A 12,452-nucleotide genomic window follows, 5' to 3' on the forward strand; every position below is an offset into this window, starting at 1 on the left:
AATAATAACACTAATAATAATAATTTAACATATATTAAATGCCAACTAAATAACTGAGTCTAGAAAATAAAAAAAAAAATTCTTAAAAATATAAATATATACATAAAAATATAATAATCAAGATCGGTTATTGTTTAGAGCTGAGTTGAATTGATATTTCCAAAACTATTCTAAAAGCAAGACAAGACCAACAATGATGATATACATGATTTAAAAAGATAAAATTATATATCCATCAGGAATTGGTTTAATAAAATAAATAAAACCCAAAAACAATCTTACTTACCTATTAGTGATTTATAACTGTGTAAATATACATTTCAAAGGCATATATAAACTTCCTTAGGGGTATTAATCTTTGACTGAATAGTAAAAGAAATAATATAGTACAATTTTATCTTTAGTAACATTGCTACTGCGGTATTTTGTATTTTTTCTTATTTTATGTTTTTTTTAATGCCCTGATTTGGCCCTAAAACGTTGGCTTTTTAAGTGTGACTTTGCAATGGATTATATAATTTTTTTCTGGACTTCTGACGAAGTGTTAATAGTGCTCATTTTTGGTTCTTATACCTGCTTGTGCATTAAAGCATGCATATGTGTTCATTTAGGCATTTTCCCTTAAAGTACCCATTTATTTTTAATAGGGGTGTCACACCTCAACACAAGAAAAATAAATCACCACTACAAAAATGTGCTGAGGATCAATAAAAAATAAATGGCAGCATATGTACATATAATCATACAATATTATGCTTTGCAATGCAATGATGCAAATGTAACAAAAGTGTTGCAAATCATCTTCCATATTTTAGTCTTATGCCACATCAAAGGCCATCAACAATGTATTACACCAGCAGTCCGATTACTAATCTATGTTTTTTCTTATGTTTAAAAGTAATAGGTATGAAGTGCTTATCTAAAACATGTTTTCAAATGTTACACAAACTTTACTTAAAATGAACGAATATACCTATCCCACAAAAGGTGTATAGACTCTTGGCTTGCTGTCCCTGAAATTGTAAGGGTTTTAGTTAAAAATGAAGGCCTATTTATGTTCCAGGAGTTCTAATAAACCAATAACTAATATTTCAAAGGAAATATCAACAAGCTGCATAGTTCTGAACAATTTACCCGCACAGCCTCCATGAAACAGATAACCAGGTGTAAGATTGCAAAAGCTCACTGTTTTACTTTATGGCTGCAATATCTTGACTTTTGACAAGCAGTTTAAAACTTGCAGAGAAAAAACTGTTCAAGTCTGCTTGAGTGAATTTATGGAACCCTTAAACAGAATGTATATTAATAGTGGAATTTATTTATTGTTCACAATAATACTAAAAACAAGAAAAGGGATTGCCAGCACTACAGTCCAAACAGATTTTGCTGCATGCACATGTGCTAATAGTAGAAAATACTGATTGCAAAATGGTGCAATTTGGACAGAAGGATGACTGGATCTGTTTGTTTTGCAGTGAGCAAACTAGGAGCATGTTTTGGCTTAGTGTTGTTAACCAATCTAAACTACTGCAGTAAGGCTATGTCTGAAGGATTATCTTGCTCCTCTTGGGCAAGAATTTGACATGTGTATAGCAGTTGCCCAACGATGTTAATGGATCCATCAGGACAGATCTATGAATGGCCGCTATACAAGTCGAGGGAGGAGAGCACAGCGGGGTGCCACTCCCTCGTTCTCCCCTCCCCATAGAATAGAATGGGCTTTGTGTATATAATGCTTATTCGTTCATCTGTCACTCTTTTTTTGCCTGAAACGATCACAAAATATTGTTTCTGACAAAAAATGTGGATGTGTATGCACTCTTTAGCAGGGGTGTCAAATTCTGGCCCGAGGGCCAAATCTAGCCTGGTACATCCTTTCTTTTTGGCCCCCAAAAGAATTCAGCTGCAGCTTCATATTAAGCTTCACATTGCCAGCTGCAATTCATATTAAGTTAATACAATTACTGGCATTACTTGCATCTCTAGACCAGCGGCCTCTCTGCCTATGCGTGGCCTCACATTTTATACACGCAAGTGATGCCGGGAATTGTAGTAGCGGCACCACTCGTGTCTGATGAACAGCAGCCTATGCGTGGACCCCGCAAAGTTTTTACAGACAGGTAAGCTTAATAATCATCTATTATCAGGATTAATATTATCAGGAATTATCATAGAACTTTTGCTTTAATAATTGTTTTACTGTGCCAGAGAATGCAATGTGAAACCAGATTAATGCAGCAATTGATTTGGTTTCACATTGCATTCTCTTGCAAAGTAAAACAAATAATCCCAATAAGAAGAAACAAGAACACATGAGAAGAGCATGAAGTAATATCCAGTGGATTGATCTAAATAATTTGATTGTTTTTCCAATAAATTCCAAGTTTGGTCTGCGACTTGGTCTAAGTTTTTAATTTCAACCCTCTGTGTATTTGATTTTGACACCCTTGACCCATAGCCAGCCCTCGCTTAGCTGGTTGCGTTTCCCAGCACACCATTGCCCCCAGGACTTGTGTGTGTGAATGCGACTTGTGTGCCCCCAGGACTTGTGTGTCTGAGGGCTCCTGGAAGAGGACCAGGAGCCCTCAGATAAGCAGTGTCAAGATTCCAGCAGAGACAAGTTCAGAATACAAAGCAAGGGGTCATTTACAGGTAATCCGTCCACCAGACGAGGTACACCAGGACAAGACACAAGCAGAGTTGGGGTCACAGGCAAAAGGTCAGTCCAGGCAGCATACACTGGATAGGTCAGGCACTGGCAATGGTCCGCAATGGTAAATCAAGTGAATGCATACAAGGGCTGCTGCTGCTGCAAGTGACATTGCTGGGAAAAATAGGCTGTGTGGGATACTGCAGTGGTGCACAGCATGGAATCACCGGCCTGATACGTGTTTCCTAACCGCTATCTTCTAACGTTTTTTGAATCGCAAAAGCAGAGATCTATATAAAAGAATCATCTGTAAGTTAAATAAGGTTCAGTACAGTGTTGTATACTATTTGCATTTTTGCCAGGAGTTCAGCTTTAATGAAGCCTACAATTTTTGTGCGTGCATATTTTGAACTATTATCCTTTATTTAGACTGAAAATAATTGTAAAGTCAAATCACATGCTGTCTGTTTTATAACTTTATGATGGCATTACATGCACAGATTACCAGGTGTTTCCTCCACTGGTTTTTAGAGTGCTGGGGGGAAAATTAGCAGTTACAACATAAGGGTTATAAATGGGCTATGAGCTTCAGATATATGAGCAAGTCAAAGGCTGCATGTTTACAGGATGAATAGCAAAATGTAGATGTCTATGTGCACTTTCCTTAAAGTAAATCTAAACCTAAGAACAAAGAAAAAATTTAAAACAGTATACGAATTCTTAAGTGAATGGCTTCTTCGGACAATCGTGAGAATACTGGTTCCTATTTGCTGTGCTATGTCTTAATAAAGCAACATTTAAACATGCTACAGCAAGTTGTACTGGACCACTCAGTACCACCCACATTCATTACTTATTGGTAGCAATGGGTAAAATGCGGGCAAGGGTACTGGGCATGGGGATGATCATACCACAACGCTACCACTTGTCTGAACTAGCCCTTAGTGTCTACATTTGTTTTCATTTTTCAGAGTAAGAACATTTTAGGCTAATGCAGAAATTTACCCTGTATATTTTTTTGTTTTTTGGTACTTTAAGACTAAAATATCTTATTTGCAGTCAATCAGAACAGTCTGAAAGAAAAGGACATTAAATCAGTGTGGGGCAACACTAAGAGGAAGCTCATAATGTATTGCCCTATTATTTAGAGAATGAAGGAGTAGGCAATATATAACGTACTGCATGAGCTATGTTCTCAGGTCCTAGGTCCCATTTGGGATCCATAACTATTAATCAAAACTTAGTAGGTGGATAAGAATAGAAAAAAAACAAAACGTTTTAACTTTTAAGGCACTTTTCATCAATGGACATTGACACACACACATCTTAATAATGCCATAATTTATTTGCATAATAAAAAACACATGTACAGCACTGCGTAATATGTTGGCGCTATATAAATAGTGTTTATTATTATTAATAATAATAATAATAATATTAATAACCATTGTGCAAACTGTTTTCGCAAGATGTGCTTCTTCAGGAAAGAAAAATGAGGAGACTAGTAAGTCCTAATTGCAATCTTAAACCTTATGCTCCCCAAAGTCAAATGTTCACCGGTTGCAGAGTATTCTCCCCTATTAATATTGGTCTCTGGGGTAGAATTGAACAGATATTACTGGTATCCAGGGACAAAAATTGATTTTTCCCAGAATTCTGTAAAATGTCTCTTGACCAGAAGTGATTGGACCTTCGGAAGCCTAAACTAAATAGTGAATTATAAACTGCTAGTATTTTACTATTAATATTTACTATTTTTAAAAAGGATTATGTACAGAACTGCACATTCCACATATTTCTGTACGTTCTTGAAAAGTCTTTGCAGATACAGCACACAACGTGTTTCTACCATCAAAATATTATGGTTTAAATTTTACTAATAATCATTTAACATAATTGTTTATTACTTTTTTCTTTTGGGAACAAAAGGGGAATCATTATTATCCTTTGATGTGGTCAATTCTTGCTCTTGTCATATTTGTAACTGGTAAACTCTGGACCAAACCTATTTCTGCTTTCTGTCTCATGATATTAAATCTTTAAAATATATATATTAAGGTGCACAACCAGTGTAAAGGAATGATATCCCCCAAATGACCAGGTTAACAATGTCCCTGTTGTCCAACCTCATTCATAATGAAGAAAGCTGCTCCACTGAGCTGAAAAATTGGTGATTGGAGTTGCATCAGTTGAGCCAAGAATTGGAAATCCTGTTTAATAGTTGACTAGTATATTGATTGAACATAACTTCGGAATTAATTTTCTAACTGACTTACATTAGATTCCATGTTTAAATTGAAGCCAAGGTCAAATAAATAGGAATATTGACCAGTCCTTACTGCTCTTGAACTACCCAAATAAAGATGCACTAAGCTCTGTGCATTAACAGAAACCATTTAATACATGTAAATAACTGCACAGAAGTTTACAGATTATATTGCATGCCTTTTTTTGTCATGACTATGGTGTTTATTTACTAAAAAAGTTTACTTGGCTATTTACTTAGCCCAGTGGTCGGCAGACTCCGGCCTTTAGGCCACATATGGCCTAGCCAGTAGTTTGTTCTGGCCTAACGCCCCCTGGCCGATCTGACCTAATACCGGCCGGCAACCCGCGGCGGAGTCGGAAAAAACTACCGAAGCTGCCGAAGCTCCGGAACTGCCTGCGGCTCTTGAGCCTCCGTGTGGTGGCTCCCTTTCTATTTACCGTGGCCGGCTTTAACACTTCTGCCACCGGGGTAAATAGGGAACGTTCCCTCTCCTCCCTATGCATTGCAGAAGAGAAGGATTTCCCTTTAGTGGGCGTTCCTGGTGGGGGGCGAAGCCATTAGGGTGGGACTCGAAAGAGAGTCCGGCCTAGTGTTCTCCTGCCTACCTCTGAAATGGCCTAGTGGCCAAAAAAGTTTGCTTACCTCTGACCTAGCCAAATGGATTATCTCTTAGCTTAGTGAATGCTGTGAAAATTCACTTTGCAAGCAGTACCCAAGCACATGCAAAGAAAAATTCACAGCCTAAACACTTCTAGTAAATCAACCCCTATGGTTATGGCTGAGCAGTGTTTTTTGTACATTTCTGTTTGGTCTGTCTAAACCATGTCAAAGGACTGAATGTGAAAGGTGTGGTTTGTAAGCTTAATGAGGGTGTTTACTGTATGTTTTGTTTGTCATTGGATAATGGATTGCAGGCTGACCATGTTGTTGCCTAATGCTGGTAGTGTTTATCACAGCTGTGGGATAGACAGAAAGGAAAAAAAATACTTTCTCCCTAGTAAGTGACTTCTGCATGTTTTGTATACATCTTTCACATAATGAAGACCCTTTGCATTTGATAAGTATTGCATGTGTGTGTTTCTACACAAAGTAACACATCCAACAACACCAAAATCAAACAAGGCAAATTCTTACAGAAATCATGTTGATTATTGTAAACTATAATTACTACATGTGGAGCGGAACTAAATAAATTCCAAAACCCAATAAAAAGCTGTTCTTTTATGTAGCTGTGTAGCTATCCACATAGATATAGGACCTCTTGTACTAGCTTCCGGCTAATAGTAGGGCCCTACATCTGCTCAGCACTTACTTCCTGTTGGTCACATATGATTGTCTGTCCCACTGGCGGAATTCAGAGAAGAGAGGTAAAAGATATAATGCGGTATACGAGCACATTTGGTCCATAAAACAAATATTCTGTCTACCAGTGTGCTTCTATATACTGGGTCTGATTTATTAAAGCTCTTCAAGGCTGGAGAAGATAGACTATCGTGAAGGAACCTGGATGATCCGGCAAACCTGGAATGGATCTGGTCCAGGACTGAAAACATTTGCCAACTAATAACAAATGTTTTTTTTAAGAAATGTATTCCAGGTTTGCTGGATTATTCTCTCTATCTTCTCCAGTCTTCGAGAACTTTAATAAATCATGCCCACTGTTTATATTCACCTATCCTGATTGCTATTATAATTTATCCTATTTAGTTTTGGATTACGTTGGGCTTCAGAATGTTATAAATTATCAACAAAGTGCTTGTAAGACATGCATTAAATGTACTTGCTTTTAGGTTTAAGTCTGTGTCAGGGTGCCCCAAGACATTGAAACAACCAAGATAGAAGAGATTTGGTCAAGGACAAAATGTACTTACCTACACAGAGGCTGGAAATTTAGACACAAAAACTGGCATGTGTAACAAAAACAATAACAGGCTTGGGGGTAAAATTTGGATTAGGTGATAGACATCAATGACACAGATTTTGTTATTCATAGACATGCACAATGGTAACTAATATCCATGGAGCGTAAGTAAAATAGTCCTGTATTTTTACCTTCAATAAATAAATGCACATGGTTGGCAATATGGCCAAGGTGTACTGCACTTATTTATTCTAGTGTCACGTTTCCAGCAACAGAAATTTGATGTGTGTACAAAGCTTAAATTAGGGTTAGAAACCGAAAAGAATTACTGGTCTTTATGTAAATGAATTTTGTAAAAAATAATTAAACCCACCTTTAGCTATGTAGGTGGACACTACTGTAGAATGCAAAAGCCCTAAGCTCCACTATTAGAATATAAGGCAGGGCTGCTCCTTTCTGATACAACCTTTGTCTTCTTGATTGGTATGAAACTGGTCACTGAGAAGATATGTACCAAAAATTGTCAAAAAAACTTATGTTTCTACTTTTAAATGTGCTTCTATTATTGTACACAGCCTAAAATATAAAGATTAGGATCTAAATCGTAATATTTGCATATCAAAATTTTAGATAATATCAAAACATTGGTATTGGGAAACAAGATAGGTTTAAGATTCCGAAATTCTTGAACATGCTGTTATCTATGTAATAATGAGGAAATAAATCATGGTTGCCAATTACATGTTTGTCCTATCACACTTTCTACAGCAAAGGTATTTCAGATATGCACATCTTCACAATGTACTATACAGGATGTAGATTGTTTTGAAGAAGCTTGCAGAGGTTTAGGCTGTAATGACAGCTATATAGAGCCTGCTGACCTTCCCCAGAAATTTGGTTTTGCCCTGATAATTCCTGAATTTTTCCAAATTTATGGATAATCAATTTACAAACTCGTGCCCAAGCTTTTTGATGCTGAGTAGACCTTTGAGATTATAGTAAACAATAAAAGTGTACAAATGCATCACTAATACTTTATTCTTTTCCTCTTTATAATGTATATGAATAAATAAATGAATATTTACCCACTTTTAGTAATGGGCAAGGAGCACAACAAAAATGGGTTTGCAATAAAAGTTTATATAAATTTAAAAAAAAATATTAAAGCAGTGTACACATCATAGAAGCAAGTCTAAGAGAATGTCTCAGTCACATCCAAGTCCTCCAAAAGAACCATCTGCAAATCTCTCTTTAAAACTTGTGCAGTCAGCATGGGAGTATTTCATACTATTTTAGTAAAGTTTAGTTACTATAAAAATCCACATGGCCCTTTCAGCAGCTTCAAAAAGGTTGTTGAAAATTGTCTCCAAATTTCTTGAAACATAGTCCACGCAAAACATGAGAAATCTAAGCGTTAAATATATTGTGCAAAGCACAGCTGTATCCTTTCCAGTGAACCATTTTCTTTTAATGTGGAAAAATGTCCCATGCATTTGTAGCAATAAACAGGCTACTAGTGAAGAGTTCACTAGTATTTAACATTTTGACAGTCTGAGCATCTTCAGGAAATATTCTGATGACAGTCCATATATTCTCCTTTTTTCCTCAGCATAATTGTTGCATATTAACAGAAAGCACTTGCATAATAGGATCAGTCTCCATTATTGATATAAAGCCACACAGCAGAAAAAAAGCTGTAAAGCAGTGGTCTGTTCTATACCACTAGACAAGGGATCGCAGTTAGAAAACCACTTATTTTATTGCAAACTTCTCTTACAGAAAAGGCTTGTTCTTAGCTGGCCTTTGTCAGAGGGACCGCATTGCATCCTGGGAAGTGTAGTCTTGTCTTTAGTGCCTTGCAGAATTATTTAAATAAGAAGCCATGCAGCTGTACTACACCTATTCCCAGAATCTCGCGGGGCCTGTGACTCTTTGTCCGAAATGTAGATCTCTGTTAGATTCAAGTCTGATCAAGCCATTCTGCCCTTTTTGGAGCCTTACATGTATGCACGTCGACTGTTTCTTCACATTCCTTACAGCGCACTGCACAACACCAGTGGAATTTACATTCGCATTTCGTGGTTCGGGTAACACGAGTGGTGTCGTAGCCTCTACCACAGCACATAACCTCACAGCCATCTGTCCCTCGAGAAACTTTATCACACACTCTTCCTGCAGTACCCAATGAACCTATAAAAAACAATATTGCAATTTGTTAAAAAAATAGATGACAAGTTATCACAAATTACCATAAAATATACAAACATAGGTAGTTCTAATTCAAACTATGTACAAGTTTAAAACATTGAGAATGAATTCTTTACCACAAAATATTCTTTAAAATCCTTAACCGTATTTTCTGTTTTCTTTGGAAATGTACAGAGGACAAACTTAATTTTCCCATTCTCCAAAGAGCAAAATACTCTAATGGGCATGAATTTCAGCTTTTCTCCTTTACATTGCTGATCACATTAGGTACCTAATTTGTTGGCCTACCCTTTCTTCTTTACCTTTTTAACTGCCAACACCGCTTAGAACTAGTTGGTATTTCTTGATGGGAGACCAAAATGCTTCTCCAGCCAACCTCAAAGATGGCCAATATTATTATGATGGTTTTAATTTCCATAATAGCAAATTGTTCTTACTGCCCTATACTACCAGTACTGCAGTTATTCCTATTAGGAAAAAAACTCATGTTCATGAAAACTGGTCTGTAAATGGAATAACCTTTTTTGTTATAATATAAATTACTGCTATTTGACCCCTTATTCATAAGTAAAATTACTGCGCATAGTTTTTTAGGCTTTCTGTTTTGCTAAAAGAAGGAGATGAAAGAATGGCATCCTGCACCTTTGTGCAAAAATATTTGCTTATCCCCACTTCCTATACCTAGACACCTTTTAGGTTATAGATTTGATAGATTTCCAGCACACCCTATTTTCTTCAGTTGTCAGTTGTTTAACCTATAGACAGAAAAGCAAAGCTAGTGATGGGATTTGCTTCAACAATATCTGTTGAATTGTACACCTACTGACTTTGGTATGTTGTCCGTGTCAAAAACAGCTCATCAAAATGCAAGGATCAATATCTTATTGTAGTCGCAATAAAGTGTTCTATAGTGTTCAAAAATTACAGAAATTTAGAACTAATGCTAGGGTAACTATAGACATCATATGTAAACCATGTTCTTTACCTGGTGGTTGGTTTAATTTTTATGTATTATGAAAATGTTCTAAAATATTTTGAGAAGATCAAGTTTAAATTCTTATCAGAAACATGCTATAACTTTATTCTGCTCCTAAAAAAAAATTTCAACCTTTATGTGACTATTGATCATTTTACTGGTAAGCTTGAATTGGTATGATTTTCACAGTGGTCCTAAATTAGCTCAGTGATATAGTGTATTAAAATAATTTAGCAATACATGCGCAGATGAATTGTGTGGTGGTACAGTAGAGTAGAATAATATTTATATAGATAGGGAGAGCAAAAAAGGAAGTTGTTTGTGTCTGAAAGGCTTTTTTTTAAACCTGAGATTGAATGCTCGCTCGTACATAATTTAGTCTATGACATCACTGTTTCCTGATACAGTAATGGGGGAATCCTCACTTGAACAAAGTTGACTCAACAGAATAAATAGCGTCCAATTGATGTACTATATATTAGCTGTTCCTTCAACAGGAAGTCAGAAAGTCTGAAAGACTTGATTTCATGATATTTTGTCTTAGTCAACTTATTTTGGATTTCTTCAGGTACGCCTGATGTGACATACTCAAATGAATTTCACAAGCTGTTTTGCATTACAAATATTCCTTTGAAATATATTTGTTTAGGGTAAATGAATAAAGGTTAATTGTCACTTCCTAGTAAAACAAAACGTGTATCAGCAGGATTGTGTCTCATTCAGTAAGATAGCTCCACAGCTGAGATCTGATACCCACATAACTTATTTCCCCTGGACTGCATGTCATGTCTGAATGGCATCACATTCTTTTGACAGAAAACTCCTTTTCATCTTTCTCTGTGGCCCGCCTTATCTCCCTCCAGCAACTGGAAGAGTGAAAGGATTAAATAGCCATTAAAACTGTCCCCGTGGGCTACACGCTACAAGGAGGATGATTTGAAAAAATCAACTTTTCCTTAGCAAAGTGATCTTTCATTGATCTTCACTGTTGTCTTCAACCTTTTTCTGTCATCAGTTTCATAAGTTCAACTTATCAATTGATCCCTCCATTTCAGAACATATGGTCCTATTGCTTTTACTTACAAAGCTAGCATATCTTTAGGAAATTCAAACTGTGACATAGCTACACATATAGTCTGCTGCTAAGTATTTAGTGTCAGGACCATATCAAAGGAATTGCTCACAAGATTGTGATGCATTTTGTACATGTAAAGAAACCTGTACTGAAAACATTTGCTAAACATTTCTTTCAAACTTACTTCTTTGTAAGAGAACTGTTTGTGATTGGTGAAAATCCAATACAGCTATTCGTTATTGTTTACTATTGGGGATAATCATTTTAATGTAACTGACCTGAAACAAATATGCACATACAGAGTGCCAAATTCTCTGATTTCCCTAGCTTAAAGCAGTGGCTCATAATGAGACCATTACATTTTCTGAAGCAATGAAAACAGTTGTATTATTCTGAGTACCGGTTTGCTTTTATCATGGGGCATACAAATGGATATAACTGTGGTCTTTAACATTAAAGAGAACCCCCAATCAATTAGTCATTATGTAAACTGGATAGAGAGAACCAGGCTCCTGGGTGCTACCATACATTTTTGCTGAATAAAAGGGGCTAGAGAAGAGAAGGATTAGAATTTTACAGTGGAGAGATTTTGTGTTTAGTGAAAAGATTGTTCCCAGGACAAGAATAGAGGAAACCTCACAGCTTCTTTTGGTGTCCATTTTCCCTGCAGATTTCCCTTTTACTTTCTGGTGAAATGTTGTCCCCAGAACAGAAAATGAGGGGAAATCTTTCCTATGTTCTTTTATGGAAATAAACACTTGCAATTACTGTTGTCGGAAATGATCTTCCAGATGACAACTACCATTATTTTGGGTGTCACAAATCTATAGACCCTTTAGCTTGTCATACACTAGTCCGAGTTACTGCCAGGTACTGCTTAATAAGGGTAGGATGCATGAAATCAGACTGAATATTACTGTTTTTGGAAAGATTGCAGAATTGACCCCAACAACCAACATTGCTTTCTGATTAGTAACCATCAAAAACAACAAAATACATCTAGTATTTAGAAACTAATTGCAACTGAAAGTATTAGTATTTAGCCTTTTCCGATTTTTTATATATCTTATGCCAAATCTTTCTTTTTTATTTTTGGATAGGCTAGGGGAAGATTAAAAGCACTATATATATATATATAAAATTTTATTTTTTTAAATAGGTCTAATAGGAAGATTTCCCTTCAGTTTGTGTCCAATAGGCTGGATTACTGTTGGATTTTAGAAAGTATTTATAACAACAAGTGCCCCCTAAATTTTGGCGTATCTTTAAATCCTTACCAAGCATACCTAGGTTTCTTAAAGTTTACAGTGCACTAAACTTGCCATGTCAATGTTTTCTTGCTTTTTTGTCAGATTTATTGGGTAAATAACTCATGTAAAATGATCAAACAGAAAAAAAACATAAGTAATAAAA

General features: G+C 36.0%; 1 protein-coding gene across 1 annotated transcript in view; it reads right to left on the minus strand.

The window, feature by feature from the left end:
- Window positions 1–7,796: 7,796 nt before the first annotated feature.
- Window positions 7,797–12,452, minus strand: part of WNT2B (Wnt family member 2B) — a 41,874-nt gene continuing 37,218 nt past the window's right edge. The window contains exon 5 of the mRNA XM_072425708.1: window positions 7,797–8,970. Within this exon, the coding sequence (XP_072281809.1) occupies window positions 8,741–8,970 (230 nt within the window). The 3' untranslated portion in view covers window positions 7,797–8,740. The remainder of the gene's footprint in view (window positions 8,971–12,452) is intronic.

This window comes from Pyxicephalus adspersus, chromosome 1, assembly GCF_032062135.1.
Source record: "Pyxicephalus adspersus chromosome 1, UCB_Pads_2.0, whole genome shotgun sequence".
Taxonomy (NCBI): Eukaryota; Metazoa; Chordata; class Amphibia; order Anura; family Pyxicephalidae; genus Pyxicephalus; species Pyxicephalus adspersus.